Source organism: Strix uralensis, chromosome 21 (genome assembly GCF_047716275.1).
Source record: "Strix uralensis isolate ZFMK-TIS-50842 chromosome 21, bStrUra1, whole genome shotgun sequence".
NCBI lineage: Eukaryota > Metazoa > Chordata > Aves > Strigiformes > Strigidae > Strix > Strix uralensis.
In genome coordinates this window covers 4,362,267-4,374,542 of record NC_133992.1, presented here as the reverse complement: position 1 = coordinate 4,374,542, position 12,276 = coordinate 4,362,267, and the positions used below count along the sequence as shown (strand labels likewise).

Genomic DNA, 12,276 nt, shown 5'->3' with positions numbered 1-12,276 from the left:
ACACTGGTGGCATCTGATTAAGTTTGTACCAGTGGTGTGAGCATCTTTGTCTGGCAGCTGGAGCAAACGTTATGCCCTCAGCCACCTCCTGTTGTGTGTAAGAATGTGGCCGGGATGGAGTGAACTGGCTTTGTCGCAGCCCCTGGGGTGCTGTGCTTTGGATCTGTGGCTAAACCAGTGTTGATAACACCCCAGCGTGTTGGATGCTGCTGAGCAGTGCTTGCGTCCAGGCTTCCTCACTTTCCTACTCTGTCCCTGCAGCAAGTAGGTTGGGGTGGGCAAGCTGTTGGGAGGGGGACACAGCCAGCAGTGCTGACCCAAATTGGGCTATTCCATACCATTTATCAGCGATAGAACTGGAGGTAGAGGCTGGGGGTCAACCCACCACAAAGACAGTCACAAAATGTACTTGAGGAAAGAGAGAAATCCCTCCATCCAGCAAATCCACCTGCCAGGGACCGCTTCAGTCCCTGCTAAAGGTCTGTCAGAGACTGGTTGCTCTGTGGCCCTTTGGTCTGGCTGGCCAAGGAGGAGGAGGAGAGCTTGGGTAGGGGAAGGGAAGAGCTGCTCTGATGGCAAAATCTGACAGCCCTGGTGGGATTTCCCCAAGAGCTGTTCTAGCTTGCTCATTCCCACTGCGATACACAAAATGCAGAACAAATGTCTCTAAGTGCTCTGGCACTTAAGAGAAAATGGAGACATTATCAGCAGTAATGCGGAGGGTCTCATCTTGTCAAGCATTTGAGTGACAACTCTTTGCCTTCACACGGTGCAGACGAGCTGAGCCTCAGTGTGGGAGACTTTTGTTCTCCAGCTGGGAGAAGTTGGAAAAAGAAGCGGTGTGCTGCCGCGGAACAGCACTCAGGCTTGCGGGAGCTCCACTCCCTTGCCACTGAGGACCTGGGAGATGTGCGGCTGGGGAGCGGGAAGGGTGCTGATCTACAAGGCTGGAGGAGATTCAGAGGGTTTCATTACCCAGCTGCTAGATTGCAGTAGTGCTTTATGCCTGCAGTGAGTGAAATGTTTGTTTTTCTTGCATTTCCTAAGATCTCTGGAAAGAGGTTCCTTGGCTGAGGTTACCCAGCCACGCTGGGCACTCCGCAAGCTGAGCTTTGAAAGTGGCTGCTACAGTTGTGAAAGATGTTCCCTCTCAGTAACAGATCATTTATTAAAATAGTCCATGGAGGGGCTGTGCCCTGACACGTCCCATCACACTCCCTAAGGCTTTTTGACCACCAGCCTCTCTGATACTTGCTTCTCTTCTCTTGGACCATATGTCATTGGTTGTATTTACCTTTACGAGGTTACAGTTTTCATGCTTTCTTGTGAACTCAGCAGTTTAGACAAAAGATCTCCAAAAAATACGAGCTATATTAAGGATACAGCCTCAAGCTCTGCTAAAATAGCAGTCCATATTCTTCTGAGTAGGGTCTGTGGATCCCTTCTGTCGTCTCAAGGTCTCATTCATCTCCCTTCAGGTCTGATACTGCTCTAACACAATTAAGATTGAACTAGTCCACATGAACCTTTAGTTTTTATTTCCTAGACACAATCAGGTGCATTAAGAAAGCTGTAAGGCAAGCTTTACATCTATTAAAGGAGATAATAACTTTCCCTTATACCTGCTTGGTCAGAAGTAAAGTGTATGGAATTTCCCAGTCCTTGAGATCTGTTCCTATAAACAACCACTCTATTACCTTTGTAACACTCTTACTTGCTTGTGGTTTATGTCATTATATTTATTTCAAAACCTCAGATTTTGACATTTTGTTCGGAGGAGGAAAAAACAATCTAGCTGGTTGCCGTGAAATTTAGTTTAGACTAAAATATGTGCTGTGACTCAGTCTGCTAAATGACCTTATGCACTGCTCATTGTAATCCAAAATTGCCAGGCAAGTAGAGTAATTAGTTGTGCAAAATGAAATAACTTTAAATCCTCTCATTGAGTAATGACCCAGAAAAATCACTTAAGCTATACAATAGAAAAGGCTCAAAGCATCTGGCTTTATTTTTACTTTTGTAGCTCTGCCCCCTTTGATTAAGAAACAGGCTCTCCCCCTCGTCCCTTTAGAAACCCTGGCTGTCGGTTGCTGCCCAGAACAAATGTTCGCGGCTTAGTTGCCGCTCCCCTAAGAAATCATGTCTTCTCATAAAACGGCAGGGTAAATCTAACAGCACCAGCACGGCAGTTGTTCTGCAAGGATCGTATACGTTTGATAAACCAGCAACTCGTATCTGTTTGAAGAGCTGCTTCGTGTCATCTGAGATGAGCCCGAGTGATAAAAACCCTCACCCAGACCAGCAAACCCAGCTGGGTAGCAGGACCAGGGGAGGACCTGCACGTGCTGCTGACGTACTGATGCCTTTGAATACCGAGCGGCAAATTGCTGAGCTCTCCCTTGGCTCCACCTAAATACATTGTTTCTAATATGATTTTTTGCAGCATTTATCAGAATGATCCAGAATAATAGCTGAAGCCTCACAGCAGCCCTCCTACCAGCCCCAGCAAATATGTCACCTCTCAGCGGGGCAGAGCTGAGCCAGAAAGCCCCTCGACGAGCCAGGGACGTGGGTGCTGAAGCCTTCAGCCAGGCTTCCACGTCCCATTACCGAGCACTCAGTGCCAGTGAATTTGGGCCAGACCTTTAAAACATCAGGTATCGGCTACAGTGAAAAGTAAGATATTGCCCTTGTGGGAGTATCGGCGTGACTTAAGATACGAAACTCTAGTATTTGTTTATGAGGTGGGTAGGGAAGTGTCAGATAAAGTTACATGAGACCTGCCAAGGAGATCAGATTTATCCTCTGTAACCTGATGGCATAAAAGGGGTCTTGAAGTCATTGTGTTCCCAAGTCTAATCCCCACTGGCCATAAAAACCAATCTGCCACCAAAGGGAGGAGATGAAGTGTTTTTAATAAGAAAATGAGCGGTTTGGTGCAATGTGCTTTTAATTGGATCAATTTTTCCTTTATTACACAATCTTTAAAAACCAAACACATACGTATAACCAGACAAACTCTTTCTCCAGGTAGAGAGCAGAAGCCAAACTATTTCATCACAGTCCTTAATTACTCCATTTCATCTCATGTGGCAGACGATTACAACATTGTGTGGGGGCACCACGGCAAGAAATAGAGCTCTGCAAAATCATCTCGCAGTCACTGTCGAGCTTTGTCAGGGGACATGCGTACCCTAGGCGAGGGACAGCAGGTTTTCTTTTTCCCTTTTCTGCCTGAAACCCAAAACTAGAAAAGCTGCAGGCGACACACACCCCCGGGCGCCGATCGCAGTGTCCTGGCCCACCAGTGCATCGCAGGGTAGTGTTATTTTTCTTGAATCTGAGTGAGAAGCAGATGACAGACGCTTTGTTTGAACTGTGTAACCAGGAACAGGCTGGGGTAACCAACTGCTCAGTTTACTGGACCAGCTTTTATGTCCCTTCAAGCACTCCAGGAAATGTTATTGCTAGTAGTGTGATGCTTATTGCAAAAAAAAATAAATTCATTGGAACAGAAAATGACAGAGGTACATATTATCATAGATAATATTGCTTCAATTATTCAGGTCCACGGTAGCTTCCTGCTTGGAGCAGTTCTTAAAAACAGCAGAAATGTTTAAAAGAGATCAGTAGGAGAGGAACTGCTATTACCATAATACTGGAAAAAATGCCTTGAGTTACAATGTAATTAACTGCAGAAGGGCCCAGTAATAGTCGTCATCTCCCCAAAACATACACGCAAGATGAGATTGGCTCCCCAAATTGCTGTTACATACCTTAGGCGACTGCCCCCCTCCCACCCAAAAAAGAGAAGTAGAGAATGTAAATAATTATGGGCAGGTTGGTAGCCTTGGTAAACACACGGAGCAGCTCAGGAGGAAGGGGGGTTCAGTTCCCTTGGGCTCCCTCAGCACCATCTACCGTGCTAGCGTCTTAGCTCCTACTCCCCTCTCCGCAAGCTTTTTCCAGTGAATTCTAGCAAGAGAAATAGGAAATAGCCCTGATGGAGGGGCACCTCCATCACACAGCTGGGTGTTTGTTGTGCTGGTCCTCTTCAGTGCTTTGGCTGAGCAGAAGAGGGAGAGGAAAAAAAAACCAAAATCCCACCAAAATCTGCTCCCAACGCTTCTTCTGCAAACCCTGTAACTGCCAAACAAGTGGCCAGAGCAGCAGCGGCTCTGAAGCCTATTTTACTTTGCTGTTTCAATAGGGGAAAGTATATGGGAGCTTAAAAAAAAATCACCTGTTGCATACATGTTGTAGCACAAGTAGCTAACAATTTGCTGTAGCATGGCAGCCACCATAAAATCAGCTTTTATGTTGTCTGTCGTGCCCCAAAATTTGCAACTACGTTGTTGATAGCAACAAATAAATGCACTGCAGTGTAACTATTATTTGAGGCAGATTAACATGCTACCACTGTGCCCTATTTAAATGTATCTTTCCTTCAATAAACTATTCTAGGCGAGCAGCACCACACTGAGGTACACATTTATCAGCCAGGAGAGTAGCACTGTGGGGGCCTTGGTTCACACAGCTGCAGTTTTGTGCTTCATTTGGCCTAAAGCCGTGATGAACGTGAACTCTGGTGCCTGCTGGTGCTGTGAAAAAAAATCTGAGGAATGTAGTGTTTTGCTGTGCAAGGGAAAAAAAGGCAATGCACCGATGGACGTGCTTCCAAGTATTAAAATAAAAAGCGAAAGTTCCCCCCCCATCCCCATCTCAGCAGTAGTTGCACAGACAAAGTGCAGATGAGTGGAAACCTATCGCTAAACGCAATGGTCTGGAATGCAGAATAGTGAAGTGCGGGTGAACGTACAATATGCTGCATTTAATCTCATTTACTACAGTCTCCCAGTCTGACTCTCCCAGCCCTTCCCCCCTCCCCATGAAGCTCTAGATACCAGACGTACCTTCCAAAGACAGTTTCCAGCATACATTTAATAATAAAACAACAGCAAGTATCAACCATAGGTTTCCCCTCTTCTTTTTTCCCTCCAGCCCCCTCCCTTTTTACCCCCTTCTACCTAGCAGAACTCATAGTAGTACAATAAAAGCCCAGTTGCCATCAGAGGGAAGTTTTCTGGCTCAGCTCGGTCTCCCATGATTGCACAGTACTCACTTCACACTGAACAGACACGGTTCACAAATGGCACGACAGGGGCGATCTTCTGAATACCAGAAAAACGGAGAGAGGAAACCCTCCCTTGTCAGTTTGAAGGTAAAGCTCCATCTCCGTGCAGTTTAAGAGGGCTATTTCGTTTTATGCAGTGCTGCAATCAGAAATTGCTTTCTCTAGTAGTTGCCCAGACAACTGCTACCCGGTTCCTTGTGAGTACCACAGCAAGAAGAGGATTGCCTCTCTAGTCCTCCAAGGGAAGATGATTTAGAGCAGTCAGTCAGGTTTATGGCACAAAGAAAGATACAACAGTTGAAGCTGGAAATGTAGGAGATGTGGCGAAAGGAGGCAAGAAGGTTTATGGAGTGACCAGTCATTTAGGAAGGAACCAATACTCCAGAAGGATGGATCCTTTCCCTCATGCTTGTTCTTATTTATTGTATGGATTTTATGTAAAGAAGAAGAAAAAGCAGACCATCACCACCACGTAAGCTATTTTGTTTCTAAACACAAAACATGACGACCTCTGTGCAAACCTCCTTTGGTTACGGCACAATCTTCCCGAACACCTGACACCACTTCCCGTCAGATTGCAAGGAGGCTGGAAGAATCTCTGCTGCCAAAAGGGGCTTTACCTAGAGACATGCCTTTAAGGGGTGGAATATCTTCTCAGATGGTAACTGTAGATCTTAATGCAATGATCCCAACAGTCCAGCACCAGCAGCTGCCCTTTGGGGGTAATGGCGATACCGATGGGACAGGTGAGTCCTTCCCGGATTAAGATATTATAGCCACCTCCTTTAGGAAAGTGCAGGATTTCTTTACGGCTGCTGTCAGCAACAATGAGGTCTCCCCTGGCATCGACGCACATCCCAGCAATGCACCTGAAATCCTCATTCTCGGAGAAGAAGTGGCTAATCTGGCGTCCCAGCTGCCCATCGGGGCCGACGGAGCCAATCGAAAAGCCTCCTTCTAAATGGTGTTCGTACTGCCGGTTTTCCAGGTTAAGCCCCAGCCCTTGAGTAAAGTATATGGTCCCTTCAGCATCGCAGGTGACGAACTTTGGGCGCACCGCGCTACATAAGCAACTGTACTTCACTACCCCCACGCCGCGGTCCACCGTGAAACACCAGAGTTTGCCTCCTTCCACGTCGGTCACTACAAACTGCCCGGAAGGCAGAGCGGCGATGCCCCAGGGCTTGCTCAGCTGGCTCCGGTGACACGCCACGCAATGGCCATCCATGGTGTAGACCTTGACAGAGTTATCGTAGCTGTCAGTCACACCTATCAGGCCGTGGCAGTTCATGGTGACAGAAAGGGGAGTCAAATTGGGCAAGTCTGCTCCAAGGAAACTCAATACAAAGCTATCGATTCCGCTAGGGCTCCGGCGAATCTCCTTCAGAAAGCCCTTGCGGGTAAAAACCTGGATTCGGAAATTGCCTCGGTCTGCCACAAGCACCTCGCCTTGCAGGGTGACGTGTAGGCTGACGGGGAGGTTAAACATCCCTGGCAGGCTGCCCTTGGAGCCCATCTTCTTGATGAAGTGACACTGCTGGATGCTCGTGGCTGCTTCAGGCATCCGTGGCTTGGCCGGTGAGGAATTCGGTGTGCAGCTGGCCTCTTCGTGCACCAGGTCAGGCTCTCTAAACGATGCCGATGAGGATGCTGCAGTTTCCATCAGCGATTCCTCTACGTTAACGGTCCGGGGTTTCTTCACCACCTGCCCGATCTGCAGTGGTCCCACGTGGCTCACCTTCAGGAGTTCAACCTCTTGGAGAGTCAGCTCCCTTGGGAGACTGTTCGTCAGTTCTGGTTCTTCCTCGTCTGCTGCCTCCTCCAAGAGAGCTATATCTCCCTGCTTTATTTTGGCAAGGAAATAGTCACAGCGAGACATTATCTGCACTTCTGCTAAGTTCAGCAGATAAGCTTGCTCCTCCATTACCTGATTATTGACCTTCTCCACCTCAGACAAAGAGGTGGTGAAGAACTTGCGTGACCTGGCCAGTTCTTCCTGGATCTTGCGCTCTTCTTTGCTGTAATCTTGCAGAACTGCTTTGTATCTAGATTGCAGATCTCTCGAAACACCCTCCAGAGATGCTTTTCTTTTCTGCAGATCACCCATGAGCTCCCGAAGTCTGGCAAGCCTCGTCCCAAATTCCCTCCTACGCTCTTCAGCAGCCTCTTTGATAGCAATGACTCTATGTCCTTGGGGCATGTGTGATGTCTCCTTGCACGGCTCACATAAAACCAAGCTACAGCTCTTGCAAAAGTGTCTCGGCAACCTTCTCCCACAGACCTTGCACATGAGAAGACCCACCACTTCCCCCAGTCCCGCAGTGTCTATGATCTTCAGCACAGTAAGATTGTCAGTCAGCTGAGCTAAGCTTGTGATCCGCGTGATTTTGCTGCAAAAGGGGCAGCGTATCCCATTAATGCTGTTTGCTAGGAGTTTCTCCAAGCACTGTTTGCAGATGGTGTGGCCGCAGTGTAAGAGCTTGGGTCTCAGGTGCTCCTCAGTGAAGGACTCCATGCAGATGGGGCACTCCAGGACCTCTCGGAGTGCATCCGAGTTGAGGTGAGGGGCGGCAGCCATGGCTTTCCAAGGCAGCTGTAGCCGATGCAAAGTCTTGTACTCACATCTATTCCAAGGTGCTCCAATTCTGTCCAGAAAGAAAAAAGGAAATGATTTATGTTATTACCAGCAGTTACATATACACGCAATTTATTTCTGATTTATCACCCAGCCCTGGAAAAAAGAAGCCCAGTTAGCTTTTCCACGTTTGGAAAGGATGGATTAGTCATAGCTAATGTCAGAGTGGGCAAATTCCACAACTAACTTGCAGCTCCTAGTGCGATGATTATTCACTTGCAAAATTTATAAGTAGAACTGAAAGAAGTGTAATGGCAGCAATAAGGAAGCCCAATAGATATTGATGACTGAATCATCTCCTCATGGTGCCCATCTCCCGCTGCCAAGCCTCCGAGTTTACATAATTTACTGAAACCCAGGGAGATTAAACCAAGCATTCAAAATGTTGTGCATCAAAAGAGGAACCAGATGGTGCAACGCTTTAGGACATTAATATATCACCTCTGGAGACCTGCATTCAGATGTGACATCAGATACGAACGAACTAAATGTGGTTGTTTTACTCGGCTTTTCCAGATAGCCAAAATAAATTTTCAAGGTTTCATACATTTGCCAGAAAGTGAAACCAGAAGGAATGATTTGTCAGCTTCCACTCGTTCTGGGAGTGACTGTACATACTGAAAACACACAGCAAAGATTTTACGCCAGTGTATTTCATTAACCTCTGCCATGCTGCATCATGCTTCAGCATGCAAATTAAACACAGCTCGACGCAGCAGTGTTCGAGCAGGTATTTGCAGTAATGGAGTTAACAGACAACTCCAAACATTCGTTAATATATACTACAAGTATTCACTATTAGTTCTTGAACTTAGCTTAATTGCATATAATTTCTCCTTATTTTACAGTCTTGCAGTGTTCTTGTATTCTGGTTCAGTTTTATACCACTCTGGTTGCCGTTCAGCTTCAATCCAGGTTTCTCCATCCTCACATCCCTCACAGCAGGGAGCAGATCCCAGCAGCTCTCTCGCTGAAGCAGCCATCCATTCAAAAGGAACAGAACAGGGTTCACATCATTAAGTTATTATTCAGTAGACTGGGTTTCAATACCTTTGCTATTGCATTGCTTAGCCATTAAAAGAAATGGGGAAGAAAACATTTCTTCTAGGGGGAGGGGAGGAGAAGGAAGTAGTTAGTCTTTAAAATGAAGAGACAGTCACAGAGGGATGTGAACAGACAGCTTTTTCTGAATAATGGCTGCATGCATGCAGCGCTCTCGCTTCCCTGCTGGGTCTGCCTGCTTCATCCTTGGGAGCGTTTCAGACAGAAAGGTTCACTGTATTTCAGTCTGCCGTTTGCTCAAGTGGGAGAAGACAACTGCAATGAAGAAAAGTTCTGTATGTTCATACAGAGAATGAAAAAAAATAATTTTAATTTATCGGCTGCAGTTCACAGTCCTTTAAAGCCCGTATTTCAGGAAGGGATTCAGTGGCGTAGCGGAATCTCCAAGTACCAAGCTGGGATCTGATCCTCGGCTTGACGGTGGCACGATGAGTGTCACATCCCCAGCCCCCGGGGAGCAGTCCAGGCGCTTGCTGCTGCTGGCACTGAATACGCTTCCCTTTTCTTCTTAGCGTGTATCTCAGCTGGGGAAGCAGCAAGCTGGGCACTGCTTCCCCTTCCCTTCTTCTGAGGGATGAAAAATCTGTATTTTAAAACGATTTTTAAAAATGAAACACAGGATAGCAGATCCGTTATTCTTATTTTCCTTGGAAATATGTCAAGAGACTTGCTTAGGGAAGGATGAGGGAGCAGCACAGACACCAGATACACCAGAGACTTACATAAAAAGCCACCTTTACAACAAGTATTTTCACTGAAGAACACTGGCAGAGGGATTTTGTTTAGTTTTAAGTTAGGTTCGGTTTTTAGAAAGATGATTTGTACGACATTCTTTTCATGTATAAACCCCTTTTATCAGAATGCCAGCATGTGCCTTAGTAACGTGAAATTATTTTTACTGCTGCACTTTTTATCTTTATCTCACACTCAGTCATGCCTTCATGGAAGTTTCCTTAACCGTTGTTCTTGCGTATCAGTCCCTCCCAAGGCAGTTCCTCTGACGCAGAGCAGAGCATTGGAGAAAGCCTCAGCTGAGAATCAAGCTATAAAACTCTGTAAATTATGTGAGTTTGGTTTCCTTATATTCAAAAAAATTTCCTGCCATAGTTTTTCTTCTCACTCTGTAGTTTTTAGCTGGCGTGCGCGGCGAGACAACTAGTTGCACTTGTAATTCATAGCTTGTGTCAGGAACAAGTTAAAATCACAGGGTAGAGCTGCACAACCCGCCTTGTGCCTCCTTCCCCCCGCCCGCAGACCGCGAACCGCCCCCGCCCCGCCCGGCTCCGGGGGCTCCTGCTCGGGGCAGACGCTCGCGGCCGTTCTCGCCTGTCGCCCGCGCACCGGAGCGGGGGGATGTCGCGGACCGAAGCGCAGCCGCGGGTCCGGGGCAGCGGGAAGGCTCCCGGCGGGCAGACACGCGGCTTTAACGGCGGACAGGCCGGCGGGAGGCCCGGTCGGGACAAACCGCCGTTTTTACCGCAGGACGAACCCTCTCCTGCCCCCCCCCCCGCCCCCGCCGCCGCCGCCGCGGCCTCTGCGGGGTTCGAGCAGGTGCCCGGGCAAAGCCCGGCACGGCCGCGGCCTGAGGGGGCTCGGCGGGGCGGACCCACCGCGGCGCGGCCGCCGAGGGGCTCTCACCGGTGGGGAGCGTGTAACCCGTAGGCCGGCAGCGCCCACCCCGCGGCGGCGGGGGCCCAGGCGGGGCTGCCCGGCCCGGCCCGGCCCGGCCCGACCGCCCCCTCCCCAGCCCCGGGCCCGTGGCTCTGCGGGGGGTCCCGCCCGCCTGCAGGGGGCGGCGCCGCGGCGGGGCCCGGGCCGCGCCCTACCTGCCCGCCGCTCCCGGGCCGCGCGCCGCTCCCCGGCATGCCCCGCGCCGCCGCGCCGCCGTGACGTGTGCGCCGGGCCGCGGAGCATGCCGGGAGATGGAGTCCGGGAGAGCAGGGCGGGCCGCGGCCGGGGCCGGGCGGGCAGCGGGGCTGCGGGCGGCGGAGCGGAGCCGGCGGGGGGCCCCGTCCAGCGGGAGGAACATCGGGGAGGGCAGGCGGGGCGCACCCGGCGGCGGGAGCGGGGACCTGCCCGCGTAGGGCGATCCCAGGTCGGCCAGGCTCCCTCCTCCGCGCTTGTGCTGCAGCTGTTTCTATCGAGGAAAGTTAAAACACGTTTGGTTTCTAGTTTTGTTTTATTACGTGCAGTGTTTTATTTCCGTGCCCTTGCCCTGCTCAGCCGGTACTGCAGCCCCTTCCCTTCCCCCTGCCTTTCCCTCTGACGGCGTCCGGAGCGTCTCTTGGGTTTTGCGTCACCGACTGAAAATTTGTCTTTCTTGGTCCATTTCATAAACGGCATTGGAGCAGCCCGTGGTGTCCCAGGACAAAAAGGACTATTTTTAGGTAGAGAATAGCAAATGTAATCAGTTGATTGGGTGATGTGCATAAATATCATCGGTGGATAGATAGGCAGCTGCGGTCGCTTATGCAAGGACTTGCTCAGGGCACGGCCTGGTGAATATTAATTCCTCCCCCACAGTGGCTCCGATTCCGGCACTGGCGGCCAGTGGCCGGTGCAGCTGCTGTGGCACAGGCAGGGAATTACCAGTTTGTGGGGAATCGAGCAGTTACAGGCTTTGCCCTCGATCAGAGGAGAGCTTGCGTTGCTCGGTCATTGGCCTCATCTGCTCACGCCCGGGAGGCAGTGAAGGATGTCATCTCCGTTACACCCGCGCTGGGCTAATGAGCGGAGTCATTAATCATAGAATCAGTCATTTCCCTCCTGCCTCTTCCCTCCTCCACCTCGTCCCTCCAACCTTTATTTCTGACCTCTCCGCCCCTCCAACGGACTCGCACGCTGCCTGCTGGCTGGCAGCAGCAGCCGGAGGCAGGGCTTTAGCCACTGGACCGTGGCTCTGCTCTGCCCTGGTGTTTCATGGGGTCGTGCTGGTGCAAGGGCCGTCAATAACACAGATCCCCTTCCAGCTCGGCTTTCACTCAGCCATCATGAGACTGCTTGACAGATGGCTGAGAGACCAGTTTTACTGTGACCCCGTGGCGCTGCACAGCAGATCAGGAAATGTCAGGGCTTGGGGCTTCCTTTGTGGGAGCAGGGAGAAGCCCAGGCCTGGGCAGGCGGGTCCAGGGGAGCCGTGTCCTTCACCCACCAGCCGTGTCACTGCTCCAGTGCCACCACCAGCAGCACCGCTGGTACCAGCAGCACCGCTGGTGCCAGCAGCATGCAGGCAGTATCCTGCAGTCAGCCCTGCTCACGTGCTGATGTGCAGGTGGAGGACCGGAGGCTCAGAGGAGTTAGCTGCCTGGGGAGGAGATGAGATGAGCCTGCAGTTTAACCATTTCCCGTAAACCCTGTGCGTGGCTTCTCCGGAGTGCGGCGCAGCCGGCACCGTGCTGGCAGCTGTGGGGTTGTGCCCAGACCTTTCAGCAAAAGCTGCAGCACA

General features: G+C 50.3%; 2 protein-coding genes across 8 annotated transcripts in view; one reads left to right on the top strand and one right to left on the bottom strand.

The window, feature by feature from the left end:
• The window catches only part of ASTN2 (astrotactin 2), a 360,756-nt gene that overhangs the window by 235,433 nt on the left and 113,047 nt on the right, over positions 1-12,276 (top strand). The window lies entirely within an intron of this gene.
• TRIM32 (tripartite motif containing 32) lies at positions 2,933-10,721 on the bottom strand. 5 transcript variants are annotated; one of them, XM_074891659.1, is made up of 3 exons: positions 10,658-10,686; positions 8,616-8,739; positions 2,933-7,779 (listed from the first exon to the last, which is right to left on the bottom strand). In XM_074891659.1, exon 3 carries the CDS (start codon positions 7,710-7,712, stop codon positions 5,769-5,771), a length of 1,944 nt encoding a protein of 647 aa, XP_074747760.1. In that variant the 5' UTR covers positions 7,713-7,779; positions 8,616-8,739; positions 10,658-10,686; the 3' UTR covers positions 2,933-5,768. The 5 variants fall into 5 exon arrangements, with proteins under 5 accessions (XP_074747760.1, XP_074747759.1, XP_074747757.1 ...); XM_074891658.1 differs by lacking the exon at positions 8,616-8,739 and having other exon boundaries at positions 10,658-10,721; XM_074891656.1 differs by lacking the exon at positions 10,658-10,686 and having other exon boundaries at positions 8,616-10,342.